The following is a 27,022-nucleotide window of genomic DNA, read 5'->3' as shown; positions in this document are numbered from 1 at the left end:
CTATACGTCGACTACATAAAATAAACAACTGATTTAGAGTGATATAAATCATTAAAAAATATTATTGTTGATATTATGGTTGTCGAAAACGTTTACTTTTAGGAAGAGAAAAACATTTTTGCACTTTCTTTCTCAATATCTACTTTGAAAATATCATCTACGATACAAAATAATATACGTCTAAATGCAGAATTTATTTCTAAATATAATTCTATAAAATAATTATTTTGAACGCAAAAAATAAAAAATAAAAAATTAAAATTCAAACGTATGTCCCTAATGAAAATAAGACAATTTTACTCACCGATAAAATTCATGTATATATCGATGTATGGCAAACACTTAAGATAAATTTTATATATGTGGTGTAGATTGTATAAAAATAGTTTTGAGTTATTAAAAAGTAAAAAAATAATAGTTGAGATTATAGTTTTTATTTGATCGGAAATCCCCTTTTCTAGTTTTCTGTTTCAGTATCTATTTTTAAAAACATCTTACAATACAATACAATATGCGTAATTAAAACATCTATGGCACTAAAGCCCTGATGGGCCTTGGTCTACTAAGCGAGCGCTGCTCAGTCCGAAGACCTGCAGTTTACGAGGTGACGCATGGTCAGTGGGACGAATTATCTCGTTCATTATTCATGGTTTTCTAGACCAAGGTAGCTCTCTTAGCCTAAGATCTCTCCTCGATTGTCATCACTTAGGGTCACTTAGTTTGAGTGGACCTCGAACCAACACTCAGACCCAGGTAAAAATCGCTCACCTGTCCGGGAATCGAACCCATGACCTCCGAGTGAGAGGCAGGCACACTACACTTGACCCGTGGGGACCGGCATTTACGTAATGATAGAGAATTCATTTATGAACAAAATAATTGCTCTGAACGAGAAAAAGAAAAGAAAAAAATGCAAGCACAAATTTACTATGTCACTAGTAAAAAAAGAAGGAAAATGACAAAATAAATTTACTCACCGAAAATTTTTTAGAAGAAGACCCGTCACCGCTATATAATGTTGTTCAAAGTTTGAGACCACTGTTGAAGCACTTAAAGTTATTTACACTAACACTAATCACTTATCACTGACACTAATCACTTATCACTAACACTAACAGGAACAATAAAAAGCGTAACACAACGTCATATAAAATCTCTGTTTTTTGTTCAAGTAGAACTTCAAATATATTTTGTTTATTTAGGGCACTTATGAAGAGCTGCACATTTAGTATGCAGGCCTGTTTCTTCGTATAGTGCCGGTAATAAATGTTCCAAGTGAGTATAAATGTTTTGCAAGGGGGATTGACGTAAAATAATTATCTGCGTAAACGTGAAAACCTTTCATAAAATAATTCCCTAGGGACATGAGTTTGGTCACTACAGTGTAGGCCAGTCCATTAATTCTGATTTCGTTTCTGTCTTCAGTGGATCTTGCTCCTCGGTAGGTATAAAAACCAACACAATACTTACTAACTGCATCACACAACATCCAAAATTTTATCCCCCACTTGTGATGGTGCTTATTCGGCATGTATTGGAGTAGTTGTGTATGGCATTTAGTTCCAAGTAAACTTTCGTCTATGGAAAGTTGCTGATGAGTATAATGGTGTCTAAATAGCCTATTAGCATGATCTACAAGAGGCTGGAATCGAACACAGGGATCATAGTTTGGAGAGCCAGGAGGAGAAAGCTTACTGTTGTCAACTAAATGAAAAAATTTCAAAATAAGCTGAAACCTATTCCTTGAGAACATTTCACCAAACCAAGGGGTAATGAAATGGTCTACAGTACTCCAGTACGAAACAATGGTAGGTTTTCTTATCAGTCCCATATTCATGATGACAGCAATGAACGCCCTTATTTCATCAATTGTAGTGCGTCTCCAACATCGAGAGCGGGAATTAGGTGACAGTTCATTACAAGTAAGGAGTTGGTCAGCGTAGCGATTGGTCTCTGTGACTATAAGGTTTAGCAGAGAAAAAGTGAAAAATAAATTAAAGTATGATATGGGCGGAGAATCAGGCGGAGGGGCATGTTTAGGTCCAGGAATTTCCATGAACGAAACAGGAGGCAGAGGAACGTTGTCAGGTTCATTGGGAGAAATTTCCACAAAATGTTCTCCAGAGACATCATCATCATCATCATCTTCGTCATCACTAGTTTCATCAACAACAGTATTCACAGTTGCTTTACTGCCATTAGAAACAAATAAACGCCTCTTCTTTAGCTGTGGTGATCCCGGGGGCGTGTCTGGTATAATTTCATCACTACTCTCCGAACTAAATTCACTATCGCTATCCGATAAATCATCCGCGTTCACTTCGCATTGTTCCAAATATTCCATTCATTTATTGTCATCAATACCTGCTGAAAATATATCACGTGATCCACTTGCCATTCTGCTGTCAAGAATCCACACACTGTAAGAAGCAATCTTGTACTGACCGGTTAGCGGTATTTCTAAACACAGGAAACAACTCTTGTGAAAGCTAGAACACCCTCTTAGAAATTCCAAAGCAAGGTCAGGCACATAATAACTTGTAGCCCCTTTACTACAGGTTGTCACAAAAGTATGCACGTCACTATAGACTGCCAAAAAAGTATGTATATCACAGAATTTCCAGCCGGCCGATGTAATCGGCTCTGGCAACTTCCGCACGGATATTTAAAGGCCGATCTCATCGGCTCTGGCAATTTAAAGGGCGGACGCTCGCAGTACCGCCTGGCTCCAAGAGAGTTAAGAAGTTTTTCATGATTAGGTAAAGCGATGGTTGCAAAAACTGTTGGAATAATTAGAAAGACCTGACTTTCCTCTTCATAAAAATGTTTTATTACAATAGTACATCAGTTTATTTTTCATGTATTTATTAACATGGTATGTTAAAAAAAAAAAAAAAATAAAATAAAAAAAAATTCCTGATGTTGCTATGGATTACCAGTGAGGTTAACATTTTAAAATTTTGCAAATATTGAGAACAAATCAACTAAAACATGCTACTTATGTATACATAGTCTAGCCTACGAGGTCAATTGGCATGGGTATCATTGTTTATAAGCAGTAATTAGCTTTAGTGTGGTAGGCCTTGAAACAATCCGGCATACACAAACCAATATAACAAATGCTACAGAACCATCGCGTTTCCCCCCGAATTCTCTTTCCATTATTCTTTTGCCCTTTGTCTGAACATACTTTACAGTACCTAGATGTGTACTGCTTTCCTGTGGTGGGCAGAATTCTTTCAGGAAAATGCCTACCAGTCAGTCGCGCAGCAGAATTTGCGATATTACTCACGCTTGGTACTAGATTGTCAGTGCTTCCCATTTCCACAAACTTCTTTGCTAATTTAATCATGAAGCCCTCTAAATGTGCTTTCTTTAGATTTGACCCAGTTTTCTGGTTAATTATGAAGAAATTTACAATAGCCATGCAAAAGGTATGGAAAAATACTTTTTTCCACCATTTCAGTTGCTTTTGTTGGAATGGATAATAACTAAGGAACTGACCCCCATGATACACCCCAGTTTTATTATTATTGTAATCTAATACTAGATCGGGCTTTTCTTTGTTTATGTTTCCTCCCTTACATTTTACCTGAACACGTGTTATTTTTGCCTCATGTCTTGATGAAAGAATGAACATCCCTTGTGTCTTTCCACTTGAGTGCAAGTAAATGTTGTTTACGTCTAAATAATACTTCACCCTTTATCAATTTAGTTGTTTTGAAAATTGTCGGTAGGTTTTTCCTATTTTTCTGAACAGTGCCAACTGCCATTGTTTCCTGCTCCACAAATGATGAAACAATGGGACACTGGTCAAGAATCTATCCATATAAATAGTGTGACCCTTGTTGAAATAAGGACCACATAACCGATTTATTAGTTCCTGAACAATGTTATTTGTTCCCCCCAGCCAACCCTGTATAAATTTCACAGTTGCAAAAGTAACCAGATTCTGCATCACTGACAATGTAAAACTTGATTCCACACTTGGTTGGCTCATTCTTTATGTAAACACGGAAACCTACCTGGCCTCGGGACATATGCCCTCATCAACCATCAAATTTTCAGTGGGATAGAAATTTTCTTTACATTTTCTAATAAAATGGTCATAAATCAGTCTAATCTTATGCAGGGGATCATGGTTGGGTTGACCTTTGGGAACATAGGTTCGATTGTCATTCAAGTGTAAAAATGACAAAATCGCTCAAAATCTATCCCTAGATAGGAGTGACCTCAGAAAAAGAGCTTGAAGAATCTGCGATTTTGCCCAATAATCTGTCAACTTTGGCTTCACAACCAAACACATATGAATGATTATTGCAAAGAAGTGATAAATCTCCCTCAATGTAACTGTAGTCCAGGAGCCGAAGAGAGATCTTTGCTTTATCTGTTCACTACAATTTCTTTTCTTTTTTATTGCATCGCCTGCATAACGATTTGTTTCCGATTTTACGTTCCTAAAAATATGTATGTTCAGATAATTACTAAAACATTCCCCTGCATCACTTATTATCCATTGGAATTCTGACGCCACTTTTTTTCTCAAAGTACAAGTAATTGAGAAAGATTATCGGTAGATGACCATCCGTCATCAATAGCGGGTCTCTGAACTGCACGCTTCCTCCCTGCATTGGGTTTCTGCAGGTTGTCATCTGCACACAGGAAAGAACCCAAATTATTAGGGACCTGGAATAAAACTATATTACAGAACCCACTTTGTACCTATTTGAAATTAGCTAAATAATAAGTGTATTTGCCTGAAGCGTCAGAATCATCATGGTCACATTGTTTGAAATCGCCACCATTGTCCTCCATTTCAGAACCCGAGTCTTCCATAAGAACATCGAATATGGAATCATCGTCTAAATTTTGTGCCCTTGAATTACAATCAAAGTTAAGGGTAGGGTTTTCCACCTGTTCAATACTATAAAAGAATGTGAAATAATTAAAACGTCACATTTTTATTGTTATTCGGTACCGGTTTTGGCAATTTTATTTGCCATCATCAGCCTAGGATGAAGTAACAAGGACATTTAACTAGTTACATTAGAATATTTAAAACACATGTATGTACAAACACTTGTAAAATAAGCTTGTTATTTACAATTACGTTATATCATAAAACATTCGGATAGTTGAAAAACAAAGACTAAATACCTCCTTGTAAGGTTCTAGAAAAGACAAAATGTTCTATATACAGTTCTGTACATGTGTATCTCCTGGCGTTGTTAAATGTTTAACTAAGCATAAAATTAATTATAGCACCAAGTTTCAGATAAAATTTTCTTTTGATAATTATATCTTAATAGCTGTTAAAAATATACAACTGGCCTTGAGGCGATATATAAAGCCTTTTAAACATTCTGTCATGAGAGATCTTTGCAAGAATGCACTGTCGGCTAATTTTGTTCTAGAGTACTGTTATACAGTGTAAGACCATTTTTATTGACCATTTTGTGTAAAACAGTTCCTCATGGATTATGATCATTGAACCATCTATATTGCTTGAATTGTTTAGTTGTTAAATTAAAAGATTTAATGATATATATCATGCATGTATTCACTGAAACAGCTTGACTCAGTAGTGTGTCAATAGTTTTAGGCATATAGCTCGGTATTATATTCGATAATACATAACTAGTAAACTGTATGCTCACTAGAAGCATCAGGCAGTGTTCTGCTGAAGTAAGAGCTCGCTGGAACAGTGGCTTCTCTTCCTAGCCACAGTGAAAACATACGCTCATAGGTTTTCCGAGTGCCATCAGTAGGAATGAAATCACACGCCTGTAGAAACTAGAGGCGGCGTCTCCAATCTGTTAAATGTATGATTTTGTTACCGAATGTTGGATATGCAGTTTCTCACGAAATGCTGTATTTTAAAGGACGAGAAATAGCTGCTGCACATGGAATCAGTGTCTCGGATTTGAAGGTTAGCCAAGGCTTCATCAATTTTCTGAAGAGAAAGCCACAAAACGCTGAATGATTTCAACCAAGTAATTGATTTTCATCGCTTTGTGATTGAGAAGCGATAAGTGAAAGAACATTTGCTCTCCCAAATATGAACCACAGGTCCGCATGCCACTAAGTCGAACAATCGATAAGAAAGGGATATTGCGTACGCGCTACCGGAAGCAAAAAACGATGATTTACTGCCATGCTTGCTCTAACAGTTGATGGCAGAAAGCTTGCACGTTACGTTGTTCTAAAACGAAAAACAGTGCCTAAAGTAGAATTTCCACGAGAGATCCACGTTTGTATCCAAGGAAAAGAGTGGACGGACACATCAGTCGTACAAGATTGGATACGAACAGTTTGGAGAAATGTAGCAGGGGTTCTCCCTCCTTTGATGCCTAGCCGTTCTCGTGTTAGACAGTTTTTTTCTTTTGCCAGTATGTCATTATTATGTACTTACATGAATTGTACTTTTATTAAAACATGTTTATTTCACTTCAGGAAGTATTGCCATCTCGTAACGGGAAGAATATTTTCCAGTCCACATATCCAACTTAACTGATGTACCCTATATAAATTTTCAGAAAGAATCCCACGTAGGAATTTTACGCCAAATGACGATCAACCGCAAACGAGTTTAACCAATTGAGTGTATATTAAATCTGATGTATCTTTTAAATGTAAATAATTGTAAATAATTTTTTAAATATCTGAATTCCTCGAATAACTTACCCATCCGAAGTTGTTGCCTGTATTATTCGTCAAAAAAGTGTGTTAATTACGTGATAAAATACGGTAAATGGCTACGCAGTTCACATCATGCAGATGTCTTATCTACATAAAAAAAAGGTGGCATGCAAAGTTAAAAAAATGCCTAATTTTCTTCTTGTCAGAATAAAATTCTTAACAACAGGTGTCTAACCACTCCGTGAGCATTCACTTCTATTACGATCATTATGTACATCATACGTAATTTCCTGCTGTACATAGTCATCATCACTAACACTTTCATTATCACTCGGATTATTCTCATCAATACTTTCACCTAATATGCGTTCGAGAGCTGCATTACATAAAGAATATGCAAGTCGCCACCATGTTGTTTACAACGATTGACATTAATGAAACAAATTCTTTTTACACCAACACAATACCGCATTACGGTAAAAGATACTCCCCTGCATAGAATGATACCCTGTGCTGCGAGCCGTGCTAGAAGTTCACGTTGACAACAGATGGCACGCAGTTATACATCTAAAACATCACTAGCATAGCACATACAGGTATATGTCAAACCGCTCCTGGCTTATGTTTTCTAGGTCTTTACACGTCGCACCGGCTTGAGCAGTTAAAAGACTTCTGATAAGGGTACAACATTAAAGTAAAACTAACAATATTCTTTGTGGGTTATAATTTTCTGTGTAAACACTTCTTCCTTTCATACCATTAAATGTACTACTATTAACATATTGCGGATGGGAGAAGAGTTTGGCTGGCCGAGAGTTGCGGACGGGACACGAGTTAACTCGTCTTCACGAGACTCGTACGTTCGGCGAAATCTGTCGAAACTTCCGAAACTAGCTGGCGGTCAAGGTTACTAGAATCTTGGTGTTGAAGCTTTTGTTTATTCCATGCTAGCTTTGCTTTACGTTCATCTGTTTTGTGATCCATATGCCAAGTTTTCCGACCTCATGTTTACATCGTTCAAGAAGCCATGAGGTGGGTAAGATGGTGTTCCCTACACTGAACACGAGCTTAGACACAGACGAGGTTTGAATTATATGTGGATAAGTATTCGGATTTTTCCAGCGATGTTCTAGTTGAAATTCCAGCTACAGGAAGGAAACAAAATCCAACCAGAAATTGCAGAGTGTATTCCAGCAATGGCAAACGAAGTGAGGCAAGGTACACTTTCAAAAGTTGTGTGCCCCTTCACAGAGATCATTGCTACACAGCCTACCACACCAGGAAACACTACCAGGACTTTAACCAACTGATGCTTTTCGCCAATAGAAGATGGGATCCGTTTGACTCGCATTTTGCACATGAAGCCACTTTGTTCAGTGCTGTATACGGCACAAGGAGTGTTGTCCAATAACCGCTCTCAGATTGTCTGCACAACTTTTACTACTGTTGCTGCCTTCCCAGCTGCTTCTGCTTCTTCTTCCTGAACATATGAATGGGAATTTTTTCCCCAACTTTTATATTTTCTCCTGAAGTGGCACAAATGAAGCCACTGAAATTGCCTCTGCCCAATGATATTGTTTCAATGTGTCCAAGGCAAGAGTCACAAGTCTTTGTCTTTGTCACTCCTAGGTTGATTTGAGAGACTAACATTCAAACCCTAAGTTAATGAGCATTTTATTATACATAGAATATATAAGCAAAATTTCATGGAAGTTGCAATGTGATGTCACAGCGGTAGAGTGTCGGCCTCCGGATCCCAAGATAGCGGGTTCAAACCCGGCAGAGGTAGTCGGATTTTTGAAGGGCGGAAAAAAGTCCATTCGACACTCCATGTCGTACGATGTCGGCATGTAAAAGATCTCTGGTGACACATTTGGTGTTTACCCGACAAAATTCATTAAATCTCAGCCATAGACGCCCAAGAGAGTTTCGGTTTACTTGGTCTGCCATCTAGTGGGGGCCTAGAGTAAAACGGAACGTCGAAATTGACGAGCAGACAGCCAGATGGCGTCAAATTGAAATGTCTGCACACGGTAGCTAAGGCCATACGATTATTATTATTATTATTATTATTATTATTATTATTATCTTGTTAAGGCATGCAAAATAACAATTTTAGCAATAAAACATGGCAAAAATTATACCACCTTAGGACAGATGAGCAAGCAAGACTCTAGTTTCACACAACCTGATATTGTGGACATCACCATGGGACCTCCCATTAAACATAGAATTCGAACCACAGGGATTGATAAAACAAGCAATTACTACAGCCATCACGTATTTCACAACATACAAAACCTTTAGAGGTTAGCACATGCAGAATGGGGTTAGATTAGATACACTGAGATATTAAGTATTAGCTTGTTTCTTTAAGTATATTACTGAGATAAGAAAGTAATGAATTAGGATGGAGAACATACAAATTTCAAGTAACTTATTAATTGCACATTTATCAGAGCACCAAAATTATGAACCCACCATGGCAGCATGACAAATACGTAAATATTGTAAATTGATGAGCAATAACTTTTCATGTTAAGAGAAACAATATTTTAAAATAAGCCTCCCTCACTAAGTATATTCATTAACAACTAAGTGTAAAAAGGTAAGAAAATACTTACAGTAACAGCATTAATATCTGATTCATGACCAGGGAAAGTTTGTTTACAGGACCCTTCTCTGATGTCCCAAAGCTGAAAAGAGAGAAAGCAAATCAGTTTTAATTCTTCTTGAGTCCAAAAGAAATACTTAGGAAACTAGAATAAATGTGCCTAGCATATTAACAGAAATGTTCACGTAAACAAAAAATTTGTAATCATTAACAGGGGAATTCCTCAAGGCAGTATTACTGGACCTTTCTGTTTTCTTATATACAGGATGTACCAGAACTTGACGGCAAAAATTTAGGAATGGATTCTTCACATAGAGAGAAGAAAAGAAGGTTATGACAGCATGGGTCTGGAAACGTATACTTACAGATTTATTCAAACTTCGTGACACAAATTAATGTTACTAATAATAATCCTGTCCCGTTTGCTGCCAAAAAAAAAAAAATCGGGATGCCGGTTACAATTGTTACATAAGTAATCATGTTGTGAATGAATCTGATGCGAGTCTTAAAATACCTCAGCTCTCGCACGATATCTGATCATCTTTCAGCTTAGTCGTTTCCAATAACAAGTCTTATCTGTAGGGACCTGAAAAATTAGCGTCTAGTGTATTTGTTTCAAAATTAGCATCAATTTTTTCCAAAATTAGCATCTATTTACAGAGTTAAAAATAATCGCACGGTATTATTAATTTTAACGATTCCAAGTTTATGAAGTGCAATTATTGTCCTTGGTTCACACACAATACAAATTCATTGTTCAAACGAAAGCACTGTCAGTACTTCGGCATTGCTTTTTTCAAATTGCACTGTCTGTCTGTAACTAGTGCTGTAATGAGACAACACACGCTCGCTATCTACATTGTTCATTGGGGTCCACAACAACTCAAGACAGTATTTAGCAAATATGCTGAACTCTGTCTGAGCTGCAGTTAATGCAAGCATGACATCACATTTTTCACTTTCTTTCATCTGGGTTTGAATTAAATGTTTCAGAGAACAGTATAACCAGACCACATACTGTTTTGTGAGAGATCTGTTACTCCAAACAATTTCTCAAGCTCATCTAATTTATCAGTGTTATTCAATATTACATTTTTTTGATACAAAGCTTCAGAAATCAACACAAATTACTTATGGCTGGGGTCTTTAGCTTTCAATGTGGCTAGCTTGCACTGTGAAGAATGAGCAGCTTTGACAAATGTGTCTCTACATGCAGCCTACTGTAGAGGAGTGAGCTTAATCAAAGCATCATTAGTTGCCGCAGAAAAATTCCCTTCACAAATGAAGGTAAAACTGCATCAAGGTTACGCAGTTTGGGGTAGAGGAGATGAGAGGTAGGATACAGAGACCCTTTAAGTTCAGTAAGGAGGTCAACCAATCCAGCTGCATGATCTGTGATAAAAACCATGTGGGAGTTGAGCCTATTCACTTCTCTGTCACTCAGATCAGTCAGGTACTTAATACTATAGTTGTTGATGTCTTTCATGTCAGACATCTTGAAAAATGTGACAACATCAGTAAAGTAAGCACTCAAAAAGAAGACAGCCTGAAACCTGCTATTACATCGGGTTATGACAGGTGCAGGAAAAAGGTTTGCTTCCTTTGAAGCACCATACTTTGATATTAAGAATTGTAAATAATTATATTTTCGCTTTCTTGTGTTCAAAAATGCAGATTACCATCGCCACCACATGATTTAAATCTGGCATCACTGCATCCCAACTATTGCCAACTAAGCTGTTCTTATGTGCCCTGCACTGTACATGCATTAAATGATCCCCTATGACCACAATTAATGTTTCCTAACACCGGATCATGTACACGGCACAGTCACTAACAAACACTTCAACTTGCATCATATGGTACGCTATAACCACGCAGAGCTTCTAAAACAGCACGAGAGGAGTTTGTAGCATTTCCTGCATCGAAATAGTTCACAGAAACAACGTGCAGCCCTCTTTTCGATCTGGCTGGGACTTGGAATATGATAAAAACACAACGGCCCATTCTATCTGCAAAATGAAATGTCGTATGGTTGTAGTGCCGGGATATCCCAGGACGGGTTTGGCTCGCCAGGTGCAGGTCTTTTTAATTGACACCTGTAGGCGACCTGTGCGTAATGATGATGATGACGAAGACAACACGTACACCCAGCACCCGTGCCAGGGAAATTAACCAATGATGGTTAAAATTCCCGACCCTGCCGGGAATCGAACCCGGGACCCCTGTGACCAAAGGCCAGCAGTAAAATCAAAATGTTAAAGGTCCACCTGTTCAATACCATGAATGCTTATTGATGTGAATATGTATCACATAACGTTTAAAGAAGGCTGGTACTAGTTTCGACGCACATTGCGCGTCATCGTCAGCCAACAAATCAATTGAGCAAAAACAACTTATCAAATAGCAATATATAACACATGATAGCACCTACAAGACAAATGTTAAACTATGACTAGTTGAAATATAAAACACATGACAGCAAATACAAGGATAAATGTTTAAAGCAAAATTGTCAAAAGTTAAAACAATGAAAGCAAAACAGAGAAGGTAACAATAGTTAGGGTATGATACACGAGAAAGTAGTCCAGCTTGAGGTTTGTAGAACATAAGGTGTATCTATATACAACATTTAAATGCACTACTAAAGCAAATTTTAAATGTAACGTTAAAATGATGAGGGTATGGTGCGTATAACCATCTAAAACATAGGACAGATTATAACCAGTTGAAATGATGTGGTGCGTCTGACGGTAAAATATTACATTTTTGAGAAGGTAACCCAGTTGTTGAGTCTTGATAAACAAGAGAATAGTCCAGCTTGAAGTGCTTAGATCATAAGGCAACATACGTTATCAGTGGGAAGAATAAACCTTGTTCTCTTAAGTTGCGGTAATAAACAGGCTTAATTCAGGTGGTTTTGAAGCCAACAATGGGGTCGATTGAAGATCATAATTTGAAGTAACGTCACGATTCCCAGTTCAGTACGGAAACGTTGAGACCTTGAGTAGTGTGATGGCACAGAAATGTTTGGTAGTGAAGTGTTGGATTTGGCAGACGATCTTGTTTCCGATAACCTCACTTTGGACTCCTTGAATTTAAGATTCAGGATAAAATCTCGGGAACTCAAAATGTCTAAAGGTGAAATAACCAAAATGTTATCTATTGATCCAGAGGATGCACTTCCTTGAGTTGAAGAACCTAAAAACTAATGCTGAAATGCCGGAATATGCGGAAGTGATTTTGAAGAAGTCAAAATTTTAGACATACCCGGGCACATGTTACATTTTAATAAAATTACAGAACAATTTAGACACACAAAACAAGTTTTTCAGGTTTTAGAGTCAGAAGAGGAAGAGGTAAACACAGAATGCGGCTCAACCACACTGTCGAAAAAACAAAGAAAATCCCACCAGTGACCGAAGCAGAAACAAGCCCGTGCATTAATAGCGGGGGACAATGGTAAGAAATGCTGGACTCCAAGTTGAAAGGGGTATTGCATACTGCTATACAGGAATACGAGTGGGTCAACTGGCAACCCATCAAAAGTGACAGTATTAAAGAAAATTCTGCCACTCTGATTGTTCACATAGGCACAAACAAATTTCAACGATTTGCCAACACACAGTGACGTAATGACTGGGACCGGTGTGAACTTATTGCTGCGATAAAAAGGAGGTTTCCAGCGGCAAAGTTTTGTCTCAGTGGCGTTTTATACCGGATCAATGTTTATTATCGTTCTATAGTTGCCGCGAACACCACTCTCGACTGGTTATGCGTAATGGAGATGATCTTTATGTCAATGATAATAGTTGGCTTAGGAGACAGTCATTTTGGTAAACACAGGCTACGTCTAACAGAAAAGGAATTTCTAAGTTTGGTAAACATCTCAAAAGACTATCTAGTACAATGCTACAATTTCTCAATATTTTGCAGGCTTATGAGGTAAAAGTGATCCATGACTTAATTCACATCTGACTTTGCAAGAAAAAGTAGTGTTTGTGGGGTAACTAGGCAATGAAGTTAAAATTTCTGTTCAATGCTACAGAGAAGAATACAAAATTCAAGAGTACACCCCCATCCCCTCAATTTCATAAACAGCAACAAGAACCAATGAGGTATTAATATGTTCATGGTATTAGATGAACAACTATCCTTCGCTTTAAGAAAAACAAAAAAACATTGTGAAAAAAGACCATCTTACTACGTGGAGGTATAGTAATGGTGCTAGTAAAACTGACAGAAGTGATGGTAGTGAAATGGTTGAAGAGCATGTAGGAAATATGTGCTGCAACTCTCCTATGCTTTCAGCAGTGAAGCATAATGGACTAGAGTGTTTCAATGGACAAAATACGAAAGAAGGAAAGTAACATCTCAACGGATGAAATATTGATCTGATCATTCCTCAGAAGTCACAGCAGCACCCCTCAGAAGCAGACAACTAGCCCTTCATGAGACATCTGGCGATTTTACCTACAATTAATGGAACGTCAACATACCAGACTTTTTTACTTGCTATTTGTTTTACATCATACAGACAGGGCTTATGGCAACAATGGGCCAGGACTGAGAAGAAAGTGACTAGGGCCTTAATGTACAACCCCAGCATTTGGCTGGTGTGAAATTGGGAAACCACAGAAAACCATATCCAAAGCTACGGACAGTAGGGTTCAAACCAAGTATCTCCCGAATGTTAGCTAACAGTCATGTGACCGAAACCGCATAACCAACTGGCTAGATCAGTGTGCAGATTACACCATGCTGTGAACTTGCATTTGGGAGATAGTGGGTTCAAACCCCACTGTCAGCAGTCCTGAAGGTGGTTTCCTGTGGTTTCCCATCTTCACACCAGGCAAATGCTGGAGCTACACCTTAAGGCCACAGCCGCTTCTTTCCCCCCCTTAGCCCTTTCTTATATCATTCTCTCTGTAAGACATATCTGTGTTGATAAACAATATTACACCAACTTGTTAAAGTGCAGAAATCCACACTACCACATATCAGAGTTCAATGTTGCCAAAAACAACCCCTCGGAGGATCAAATCACCCATGGATTTAAAGAATACTGCATCTCTACTGCTAGTGACATAAGTGGAGATTTTATTTCACTGGATGATATGTAGTGTTTTGCATCTTCACTGCAAGCCACACCATCTTGTACATGTACATAGGATGGTTTTTTTAGTAGTGGCAACTACACCGGCTGACAGAAAAGTGGATCACTTTAATTTAAGAGAAAAAAAGTATTTATCTTAAGCCTCGTTTTTTCTTCATTCCTACAACATATTATTATAAAATGAAGTTAACCAGTGCTCTGCATAGTTCATACTGATTATCCAAGTTCTTACCAGGGAACTGTCCATACTGTCGTATCAAAATTGAAAATGAAATTTCGCTGAGACTATAAGGAGATCCATAAAATAGCGATGTACAAAAATTTAAGCTGCCATTTCGAACCGGAAGTTTCACAATTTTGATACAAAATCCGTGTGACAACGCAGCTTACTGGACAACTCTTGCTTCTTGCTGGCTTGCGCGGCGCACAACGGAGTGGAATTGCAGTTGTGCAGGAGAGATGGAATGAACTGGCAGGCTTTCACATGCCAAGGTCACTTTATAGTTACGGAACAAATGTGAAACATGATAGAGGTGCGTTTATCGCATGATAAAAAAAAAAAAAATATTTGGCACCATGCACAACAAATATGCACTTTGAGGCCACATTGTCCTTCACAGATTCCTTCGCTTGTTTGAAGGCAATATTTTGCAGGCACATCGAACTCGGGAGGTCTCTCCATTGTATAAATGGTTGCGAACCACAAATATTTAATCATGTCGTTGAACCGTGGGGAAGATAATTGAAAATGAATGAAGGAGTGCATTTTCAGTATGCTGTTTCTCTGATAAACATCAAACTCCAAGTCTTCCGCAAGTCAGCACAATGCCTTAGGCGGCGATACAAAACCTTCCACTGCCGGAAGAAAAACTTGTCCAAGGGCTGTATTTTTCCTTGTAGTGCTGGGAGAAATCTGGAGAATTTCTATACTGTTGCCTGGAGGAATGTCTTCAAGACAGCTCTTATCACTGTAAGTAGTTCAGTAATCTGGCAGTAGCAAATACTTCTCTTCCACAAATGGGAAGAAGGATACTTCAAACCAATACTTTACTCCCTTTTTCCCCATTTCCCTGATTTTGTGGCCGTTACAATTATATTTCTGGCACGAAACATTTTTTTGGAAACTCTCGGACCGAAAGTTCCAGTTACCTCCTGTAGTACAATGAATAATTTCGGGAAAAGAGTACCGGCCATACTAATTGCAGGCATAATTGTGTACGAATGGATGAGTGCACTAACTGAGCAACTGTTTCTGTATGTTTCTCACCAATAAACAATAAGAGACCTTTTCGCCTTCATTTCACGCACAAAATCACTATGATCAATATTGTAGAAGGGTGTAGTCTAAAAACCGCTCTATAGCTGCTTCCACAAATTTCTTTGCGCACTGTTCTCCCTAGGATCATTTTAATGGGCACAGCGCCCTGCCGTGTTTACAGACCACGTGGCTAACATAACGTACCGTAGATACATGCTAGCTACATAATACATATTTGAGTTATTAGGAATTCTAAATTAAAATGTAAATACTGTAAAACTATTTAAATGAAAAATCATTATTGTCAGCATAATTGCATCAATTACATTGGAGTTTCAACCTTTAGCTTGATTATCACGTAGTGTCGTGCGCGAGCGGTGTCTGTATAAGCGTGGAATCGCATGCGAGCACATGATTCCACCCGTCACAAACCTGTATGGCCATGACCAACTACAACCTAATATTGTAGTTTATCTAGGTATGGCACTCCACAGCAACAGAGTGGTAAGCCCCGGAGTTACACGATTATGAACGAACAGTAGAAAACTAGAAGTTTAAAATACTGTTACGTCTTGTTCATGATAACAGTAAAATAGCTCAATTTTGGCTTCAATATTATTGTTAATGCCAGTAGCGTAGTGAGGATAGCGAGGAGGGTTTATAGTTACAAAATGTTCATAGAACATAACGAAGGAGCTTGTGCGTGTGTGGTGCACGCATGCATGGGTGTCACTGATACAAGTGAATTATGTTAATATTCAGATTGCACTACCAGTACACTACAAAATATTACATTAAAATGCAGAACAAAAACAATATGATTAGGATGAATAATTTTATGGCGAATGGTAGCTCATGTTCAGATTACAATCTAAAATATAACTTTCGGGGCTTATTAGAAAATAGATTCAAGAGAACTGTTCCTTTTACAAAAATGTTTCTGAGAATGTTCAAAACAGCCAACCCACTGGTTGTGCTTTCGCTGTTTTATTGTCAGTTTGTGTTTATTTTCTTTTGGAAAAATTCCATTTGGGGGGCGTGTCTAACCACCAGTATCCTCCCCTCGGCTACACCCGTGGTTAATGCCCGAAGGGACTAAACTGGAATTTTACCATATTAATTTTTGACGTATTCCCCGCTAGTCTTCTTGCAGATACGTACGGGATACAAATTTCAAAATTTTTCTACTTTTTATTCTGTATTTTTTCTTAAAACGACACAACTAGCACATGCGCTGAAATTAGTTCGCCCCATTGAAATCTCTCTTGAAATTTCGAAGGCCCTCAGTCACAGGTCTTCATCGCATACATCCCGCTTCAGTCTTCTTGCTTTTGTAAAGCGAGAAACTAATTTTGTATGCATCGATTTTCTGTGTTCAACGGGGCTTACTGGTGTAGATTCTAATTGGTTCTTCCACCTGTACAATTGTCGTAGTGACGTCACCTTACAACAACTTTTGCGAACAGTGGTTAATTGAAGCCACTTCTTATCCTCCCCCCCCGCCTTATTTAACCATAAATTTACAGCTATTCTCTTGTACACAAGATCTACAGTTTGTTTTACTTTCTTCTGTGGAATGGCAGCATAGCTTGAACTAGTAGATTTGCTAGGTGACTGCGGTGTCTCTTCACTGGATTCAGACTCGGGGCTCAAAATCGGATCCGTAACACATCTTGTTCCTGGCAATAGTGTGCTGCCTTCTCTTTCAGACAATGCAGATGAGATGTCGCTGCTTCCACTATCACTTTCATTGTCACTATTTCACTCCAGACACGACTCCAAGACAATGCTGGCACCCATGGGATGATTTTCAATTAGTTAGATTATATGTCGACCCATCTCCCTCTCTTCCAAAATTATTTCACAGGCAGAGGAGAAGCCTTTTTCACAGAAATGACTTAAAGCAAACTCTAGAACATTAGTTGGATTCATGACTGCTCTTTCAAATGATGAAGATGTTAATCTTTGTCATCTGATGGCCAGGCAGGCATCAATTTTTGAAAAGGAGACAAAGTCTCTCAGTATCTTCGGGGCTCTATTAGAGGTGGAACATCCTTGTTGCACCTTTGAGAAGGGACAAGGGAAACCAGATAAAGAGAACAATAGAGGAAAGAAGCTATGACCTCAGGCTGGGAGCTCCCAGCTGATTATTTCCTTCGAGGAAATACTGAAGGGGGCTAAAGACAGAGGGCTGGCACGTAACAATACCTTCCCCCAAGGCAGACCATTAATGCAGAGCGCTACTGTTTGTGCAAAACAATCTACGAACAGTGCAGAGAAAATTATCACATTTTATGCATAACCCACCTATCACTCCGCAGGGGTTCATGCAGCAGCAGTGGTGTCTGATTTGTTCAATCAGTGGGGCTGGGAAGTGCGCTATCATCCCCCATATTCCATGGATTTTAAGCCTCTGCACCCTTGACCTAATCCCTAAGATGAAGGAACATTTACATGGGATTCGCTTCCGAACAGTTGAAGACGTTCAGCAGGCTATCGATTATTCTCTTTGCAACAACCAGATATTAGATGGTGCCAATGGTAATCAAAGGCTTCCACCTCGCTAGAAACGTGTTGTATGCAATGCTGGTTACCACATTGAAGGCCTGCAAAACCTAGAGCCTTTTATATATGCTATGTACTTAGAAAATAAATACACAGTTCAAAAAAATTAGGGAACATGTTTTGTAACGTCTGATATGTGAATGTTAATTTGGTAGATGGGGCTCCAATGGTCAAACAGCATACCTTAACACCTTAGCTATTCAGGGTATGTCAAATAAAGTTATACTCCATCTGTAGGCGTAGCCAGGCATTAAACTGTCAGGTGACCCCAAAAAATGAAGTGAATAGCGGTGCGTCCGTGCGTCGTGAGTTACAGACTACTGCGGTCATTTGAGCATGTTGTATGTAAACCAGGACATCCCACGAGACATCTTAACGAGGTTCAAGTTGCAAGGGCCGCCACTTTGATCAAGGAAGGATGGACTTTTCGTCGTGTTGCTGTGGATCTCAATGTCTCTCCGTCGGTTATTTAACGCTTGTGGAATAGCTACAGTGATACAGACCAGTTCACAAGGAAGGTTGGACAAGGTCGTGGATGCACGACAACCCCACAGGATGACCGGTATCTGACCATCTGTGCATTGCGGCGTCGTTCAACAACTGCTAGAGAACTGCAACAAGACCTCTGGAAGGTCACTGTAGTCACGGTGTCCGACCAGACAGTAAGGAACAGGTTAAGAGAAGTGTCCTTACAAGCCAGACGTCCTGTTCGGATGCCCCGTTTAAAGCAGCAACATCGCGCAGCTCGCCTTCTGTTTACCCGTACCCACATCAACTGGCAACATCGCCAATGGAGACCTGTGTTGTTCACAGATGAGTCCAGACTTCCCCTGACACAGCGCGATGGACGTCAACGTGTATGGAGACGCTGTGGTGAGCAGTACATGCCAAATGTTGTCCAGAAAGGCAACCGATTCGGACAAGGTTCTGTGATGCAGTGGGGTGGCATCAGTATTGATGGCCGTACGGATCTTGTCGTCCGTGGTAATCTTACCGCTGCGGGGTACATCTAGCAGATACTGCTACAGCATGTGTTGATTGCTGCATACAGTGTTGGCCCTGAATTCATACTCGTGCACGACAATGCCAGAGCTCATGTAACGCGCATCACCAGAGCTGTCTTGGAAGAACTGGACATTTAAGAGATGGAATGGCCAGCAGAGAGTACTGACCTTAATCCCATCGAGCATAAGTGGGATAGGCCTGAGAGAAGTGTTCGTGGGCATCCTGTTCCACCACAGACTCTACAAGATCTCTGAACAGGCTCTCATTGCAGAATGGGACCTGATGCCGCAATGCGACCTCCGTCGACTTATACGGAGCATGCCAAGTAGGTGCCACGTTGTGATAAACACTCGTGGAGGAAATACACCATACTGAAGCTCTCGAAGTGTGATAATCCATCATGGAGGACTAATCACTTCATTTTTGCCCCTATTTGGACATTTACGTTTGTGTTCTGAAAATGAACGTGAATCCATCGATGTTCTTTCGCATACTTGAACGGTAAAGAATAAAGGTTTAGTTGGTAATATACCTGGGTGTGAGGTACTGTTTTGTGGAGTATGGCATACGTTCAAAAACATGTTCCCCTATTTTTTTTTTTGAACTGTGTAATTGCCACCACTAAAAGTGAACCTGTGTATTTTGTTGTATACGAAGTTTTGTTCATAATTAAGCAAAAAATTAAAAATAAATAAAATTTATGGGCTACTTTAACAAAAGTGTTTTCTGTGCAGCATTGCATGCAAAATTTAGTACATCAAGATTTGTAATTGGTGTTTAAAGTAATAAAGTGACATAGAATTCTCATTGTTTCAATTTAACAATATATTTTCCCTAGAAAAGATACATTGAAATCATATTACACACAAATACAGGAACAGTTCTGAACTAGTGTTCATATAGTTGGAGGACTGGATAAATTCACTAACCTTCGCTGAAGCATCACATGCACCAGATACAAATGTGCGCATATCGGGTGATAAAGACAGGGACATGACATCACCGGTGTGCCCAATAAATGAGGTACACTGTTGCCCAGTTTCAATATCCCAGAGAGCACTGTAACACAACAAATAATAATAATAATAATAATAATAATAATAATAATAATAATAATAATAATAATAATAATAATAATGACTGCAAATTATAGAAAATAATTCTTGTAACCTACTCTCAATACTGTAATCATGAGAAATACATTAGATTCTCGTTCTTTTAGACCAGTAGTAGGTCTATGAATACAACAGTGAAGAGAAACTACAATACATAGGATTCTAAAAGTTTGTTTCTGAAGAGAGGCCAGGAAGAATGGAACATTTTAAGCATTGCATGTCAAATGAAATGCTCCAATATCAAGGAAAAAATAAATAATCCATACATTTTTTGCAATCATTACTCACACAGTACTGAATACAAGTGAATGTCTCAATATAATACCACTCTCATTACAGATTTGGCTGCATTGTTGTTGAAATCTTAAGTTTATAGAAACAATAAACAACGTAAGTACTATATTTATTAACGTAATTCTCCTCAATGCATAATTTACGCACCCTGACCTCTTTAGCCCCCTACCCACATATTTGATGCACCCCCGAGCACTTATTGTACAGTTCCGCGAGTGTTACAAAACGTACGATATGTGGCAAATACCAGTCTTTCTATTTTGAAATCTTGTATCTCCACATTGGAGTGCTCTGCTAGCTATGTGTGCGAGTCAGTGCTGATCTGATGAAGTAACGCACCGTGCAGTCTGTTACGAATATGCGAGTGCTTCATCGGTGTTCCAAGATCTTGGAATTGTTTCTTCTTTCGCTCTGGCTTTCTGTGGAGCATGTTAATTAAATTTCAGCAGCTTCTGTGCTTAGATACTCATCCAGAAATCTCATTCCTTCACTCTGCAATCTCCGCCTCTCTTTCGTCCACCGTGCTTGGGAGCGGGTTCTAATTTTTACTTGGAAATTCCAGGTGTTCTTGATTTCTGACCTGTAAGCTTCCCTGTTGCTGACTTCTGCTCCTTGCATCCCCTTGTAACTGTAACTACTCCTTGCAATTATTACAGCTGCAATAAGCAAGTAATATTGTATCATATACACTGACTTAGCAAATGTCATGGGATAGTCACCTAATAACGTGTGGGGCCTCCTCTGGCCCTGTGAACTGCAGTGAGACGCCATGGAAGTGAGTCGACAAGTCCCTGGTAGTCCTCTGGACGCAGCTGACACCAAATCGTTTGCAGAGCGGCCACCAATGCTGGTCTGTTCATCGGTGCAGGATCCATGGCACGGAGCCTGCGTTCCAGGACATCCCAGATATACTTGATAAGGTTCATATCGAGGCTCCTGGGTGGCCATGGAGTCGTTGGACCTCCGATGCATGTTCCTGCAACCATTCTCGGGCGACGTGGGAGCGATGTGGCAGCGCATTATCTTGAAACGCTGCAGAACCGCCTGGGCGGTGGAAGGCCAAAAATGGATGGAGATGGTGTCCGAGCAGCTCAACATACTGCGTACCATTCAAAGTCTCTTCCAGAACAACTAGGGGGCCCATTCCATACCAGGAAAATGCACCCCAGACCATAACAGAGACACCAGCGCCCTGGACCACACCTTTGAGGCAGGCGGGATCCATCGCTTCATGTGGTCTGCACCATACACGGTGCCTCCCATCGGCATGGTGCAATTGAAATCGTGATTCATCCGACCATATCACGTTACGCCATTGTTCCAATGTCCATCCCGGGCGACTGCGACAAATGCGCCGCGTCGTGCCTGATGACGTTGGGTTAACAGTGGCACCCATGTGCGGCGCCGGCTCCCATACCCCATAGAACCCATGTTCCTACGAATTGTGCACTGGGAGACATGTCTAACACGGCCTGTGTTGAATTGAGCCGTGATTTGTTGCACGGTTGCCCGACTGTCACTATTGACAATCCGTTTCAGATGTCGCCGGTTACGGTCATCGAGGGTGGCTGGATGGCTGGTCGTTCGTCTGTTGTAGATGATGACACCCGCATTCAACTATTCACGATACATCCTGGACACGGCTGATTGTGTGAAGCCGAATTCCCGCACCCTTTCCGAAATCGCACTTCCCATCCACCGGGCACCGACCACCATACCCCGTTCTAAGGGTGTCAGCTCACGACGACGTTCCATGTTACATCTGTCACATGCACAGCCACTGCTTACAAGGTCTCCTATGCAACTGCCGCTGGCACAAGGGGCGTGTGGTGCGCAGACAACACACCTGCGCATCAGTGCTCCGCTATTCCACGACATTTGCTCAGTGTTCACTCATGGTATGTTGAGATTTGCTGGAGCAGTGTGTGTCTACATACAATGTGCAGTAATAGCGGAAAGAGAAAAATTCACTTAGAGCCACCAAAAATAGTCATCAAGCATTTTCCTGCCCATAAACTGGGAAATTTGTGCAAGAAGAGGAGGAATATCTGGAATACCTGATATTGTTGTAAATAATAATAATAATAATGTTATTGGCTTTACGTTCCACTAACTACTCTTACGGTTTTCGGAGACGCCAAGATGCTGGAATTTTGTCCCGCAGGAGTTCTTTTACGTGCCAGTAAATCTACCGGCACGAGGCTGATCTATTTGAGCACCTTCAAATACTACCGGACTGAGCCAGAATCGAACCTGCCAAGTTGGGGCCAGAAGGCCAGCGCCTCAACTGTTTGAGCCTCTCAGCCCAGCTGATGTTGTATAATGATGAATATGCTGTTTCTCGTGAAATTCTATATTTTTTAAAAACATCAAGTAACTGCAACCTATGATATTAGCATTTCAGATGTTAAGGAAAACCTGTGATGGATTGTAAATTTTATGACAAGAAATAGTATTTCTCAGCAATGGAACGTCACTGTGCCAAAGAATGGCGAAAGTATTTCGACGAAGAGAAACGAATTTCACAATTTCGTGATAAGGAAGCGACGTGTTAAGAGAACCGTAATCTCCTTTTCTAAAACGGAAACGCAGACCACCGCCCATCAGTTTCGATATGCCACAAGTCAGCTAAAATGAAATGTCGTATGGCTCTTAGTGACGGGATATCCCAGGACGGGTTCGGCTCGCCAGGTGCAGGTCTTTCTATTTGACACCTGTAGGCGACCTGCGCGTCGTGATGAGGATGAAATGATGATGATGACAACACATACACCCAGCCTCCGTGCCATTGGAATTAACCACTTAAGGTTAAAATCCTCGACCCGGCTGGGAATCGAACCCGGGACCCTCTGAACCGAAGGCCAGTACGCTGACCGTTCAGCCAACGAGTCGGACGCAAGTCAGCTGAACAATCTATATGAAAGGCAAAACTAGTGTTAGTGTACAAACAACCAGGAGCTAGAAACAGCGATGCATAATAATGCTTGCAGCAATAGCTGAAGGAAGAAAAACCCCTATGCATATTCTAAAATGAAGAACAATGTTAAAAGTTACATTTCCACAAGACCCCCACGTTCATGCACAAGAGGAAGGGTGTATAGACACATCGATTCCAACAGGTACATGACTGAATATGAACAGTTTGGAGAAATCAACCTATAACTCTCCCTCAATGCCTGGCTCTCCTCCTGTTGGACTACTTTCATGACCACTTGATGGACGATACGAACAAGTTACTGGAAATGATGAAAACCGACTTCGTAGAGATTCCTGGTGGACTGATCCCAGCCCTTTGATACTTCAATAAATAAGTCCTTAGAGGGCCATGTCTGAAAAACCCTATTAAGGCTGGGTGGCAAAAAGAATGGAATGCACAAACTTACTTCAGCATGCAAAATATGAAAACCATCTGTTGCACTTCTTTGCCAGTGGATATTGAGTGCTTGGGACACTATTTATTCGGGAATAATTTTAAATAATTTCAAAAATCTCCTAAGCATATTAAATGCGAGATGATGTTTTGATCTGGAAAGATGAAAGTGGCGACTGCAGTAGAGATGATGAATAGCATATATAAAGGTTAAGGATTTTCTTCTTTTTGCCGGTTGCCAATGAATACCAACGTGATTGATACTCTAGCCAAGTCATATTTTCTTTACTTCAGGTGCTATTATCAGATCGCAATGGGAAGAATATCTTTCCGGTACCGCAGCCTACTTCAAACTGTTGTGTTCAACTTGCCAGATGTAAGCTTATGCCAAAAGGCGATTAATTTTAATTTCATTTAATTGGTATGTATATACTTATTGTATCTTAATTTCTTGGTATATAATCCTTCTGCACGTCAGAATTATGTGAATAATTTACACAGCCGGATTTTTCACATATGTGACTTTTAAGAACTAAGAGTGTTTGACTTGGTTGCCCCAGAGAAATATTATGTCGTCTGTTGAAAATGTAACATTGACAATATTAACTGAAACCTCCTTTGTGACAAGGTCTCTGCATAAAAAGTTATCCTTTCAACTGGAACCCTAACCCAATAGCGCACAATACTGTAGCAAAACATCAAGCCCATAGTGACAACTATAGCTATAAATTTACTTTGGCTGTAGTGGCATATACCCACCTGTGTATTCTGCTGTGCTATGGTACTTCACCAGATAGTCATTTTGTGGCAATTTTTTCTGTAGCAAAAAAATGTGTCTTACAAGAAAGTTCCACACAGCTGGAGTAGGAAATAAAGAAAAGTAATCTACAGGGTTTTGTATTTTTTTCTGGAAAGTTCCTTATACCTGCACTTGCTTCTCACCATGATTAAGGATCCATAGGAAGTTCAGGAGGATACACTAACCCAAACTAGACACACATTACAATGTGCAGGGGAAAAACTCTTACCTGCAGCAGCTTATCTGACCTAACCCTATTGGCAGAATTGCACTTTCCAATTAATTTATTTTTCATCTTATCTTTCAGACAAATCAGGTCAATGAAGGCACCCTTGAGAATTTCTCGAACATCGAAGGAACAATCCCTGAAATTATCAGCCATGAGTGTATTGACACATTAAAAAACTCAAAACTCTGCATAAACAACACTTCGTAAGTTATGATTTTCATTTCCGTGTTGATGTATAACTTATAGAATAGAAATTAATTGAGGGATGTTCCACCATTCAACACAATATATTTATAAAACATAATATTTATTAAGTGAAAACCAGTTTTGATTCCCTTGGAATCATTATAAATTCACAGTAAATAAATAAATCAAAGGATCTTAACAACAATCAACATGAAATCTGCCTTTATATACATTTAAAATGGTTGACATGGGTTATACGACATACAACAAATTAATATTTAAGGAACGTCCTAGGATCCAGGTCACATAACTGCAGCGCGTTTGTACAATATTGAACAGAGCTTTCAGAATATAAAAACTTAAAGTTGAGAAATACTGTGAGGTTCTTATTTGTTACTGTGGATATAAGAAACATATTAGAATGTTGAAATATTCAAACATGTCAAGTTTTGATATAGGTTTTTACCCTCCATCGACTATTCAACTCCGAATATTTGAACTGCTGTGCTATGTTACATCACTAGATAGTCACTTTGTGGCAATTTTTTCTGTAGCAAAAAAATGTGCCTGTCTTACAATTAAGTTCCACACAGCTGGAGAAAGAAATAAAGAAAAGTAATGTATAGGGTTCGTATTTCTTTCTGTTAAGTTTCTTATACCTGTACTTGCTTCTCTCACCATGATTTAAGGATTCATAGGAAGTCGACCTTCTAATTCCCAGTTTTCAAAACGTCAAACCAACGAGTCATAATTCAGTTTTCATAATATTCACAGCACCTTTCCTCAGCAGCCGTCTCTTATCCCACATCATTCGGCGCACCTTAATTCCCTCCCCTCCACCCCAACCCTCCCTCTCCTTTCCGACCTCAACCCTTGTCTCAACACTTGCCCCGCCCCTTCCTTTTCCTTTGAATCTCACAACTGTTAGTATGAGGCACACAACAATACACCACATGCGGCAATGAGAGGTAAGTCTCATATAACCTATGCAATTTGACTAACGTGCTCTCTCCTTCAATTCATTAAATTTATCTTATTTTATCTACATCCCAGGCTCGTATCATTCTTGAAGCAACTTCTTCAGTAATCCCTCTGTTGACCTGCTGAGCCTAACACAGACGGAGATTTTCTTTCAGGGTTTTCTCCCTTAGCCTTTGGTGTCCAATCACCTCAACCTACAAGGCAGCAGGATGTACTCATATTAATCCTTCAATACAAGGCTGCCTCTTCCACCATCTCCACCGTACCGAAGTCCACCTTCTCCGCTATAGAAGTCGTCGAGGTCTTCACTCCTAACCCTGAGCTGAGACCCTTACCAGATGTTACATACCGGGGCAGTGTGCTCTGCGACCGACATAGGAAGGGGCACCACACCCTGGGTAGGACTGCCTCCAAAAAGGGGTCCCTACCGGCTAGAACGAACTGGAGGAGGCTTGTACACAACCGCACCCGACTTGCTGGAGTGAAGAAATGATTATGATGATTATTTTATCTATCATTTATTCAGGTTAACTTCATGGAAACCGCAATGAATTGCGAATTTATACCAGCCACAAATTAAGTATGTGTCAGTTTTAACCACATCTTCATGAATCGTCCTGACAATGTCCAACAGCATTTTAGCATGATTTTAACAAGCACTATGGGAACATTTCATTTTATCTACGTTGGTTGATGTGGAAACACCATCTAGCAGTTCTGCGTCAGCTGGTGGTTATTTACAGTGGCGTCCAATGGTTTGCATACTGCTAGCACCACTCAAGTACATACCTGCCAACTTTTAGAAACCAAAAATAGGAAGATTTTTAATTCTTGGATTTAGTCACATATAT

At 39.6% G+C, this 27,022-nt stretch overlaps 1 protein-coding gene across 5 annotated transcripts in view; it reads right to left on the bottom strand.

Annotated features, from left to right (window-relative positions):
- Gbeta13F (guanine nucleotide-binding protein subunit beta-1) overlaps positions 1-27,022 on the bottom strand; it is a 222,839-nt gene that overhangs the window by 36,535 nt on the left and 159,282 nt on the right. For all 5 annotated transcript variants that reach the window (XM_067141272.2, XM_067141276.2, XM_067141273.2 and 2 more), the window contains exons 6-7: positions 20,127-20,256; positions 9,264-9,335 (exon numbers count right to left, since the gene is read on the bottom strand). In XM_067141272.2, coding sequence (XP_066997373.1) covers positions 9,264-9,335; positions 20,127-20,256 — 202 coding nt within the window. The remainder of the gene's footprint in view (positions 1-9,263; positions 9,336-20,126; positions 20,257-27,022) is intronic.

The sequence above is a fragment of the Anabrus simplex genome, chromosome 2 (assembly GCF_040414725.1).
Source record: "Anabrus simplex isolate iqAnaSimp1 chromosome 2, ASM4041472v1, whole genome shotgun sequence".
Lineage (NCBI taxonomy): Eukaryota > Metazoa > Arthropoda > Insecta > Orthoptera > Tettigoniidae > Anabrus > Anabrus simplex.
This window is presented reverse-complemented; position numbering and strand designations above follow the sequence as displayed.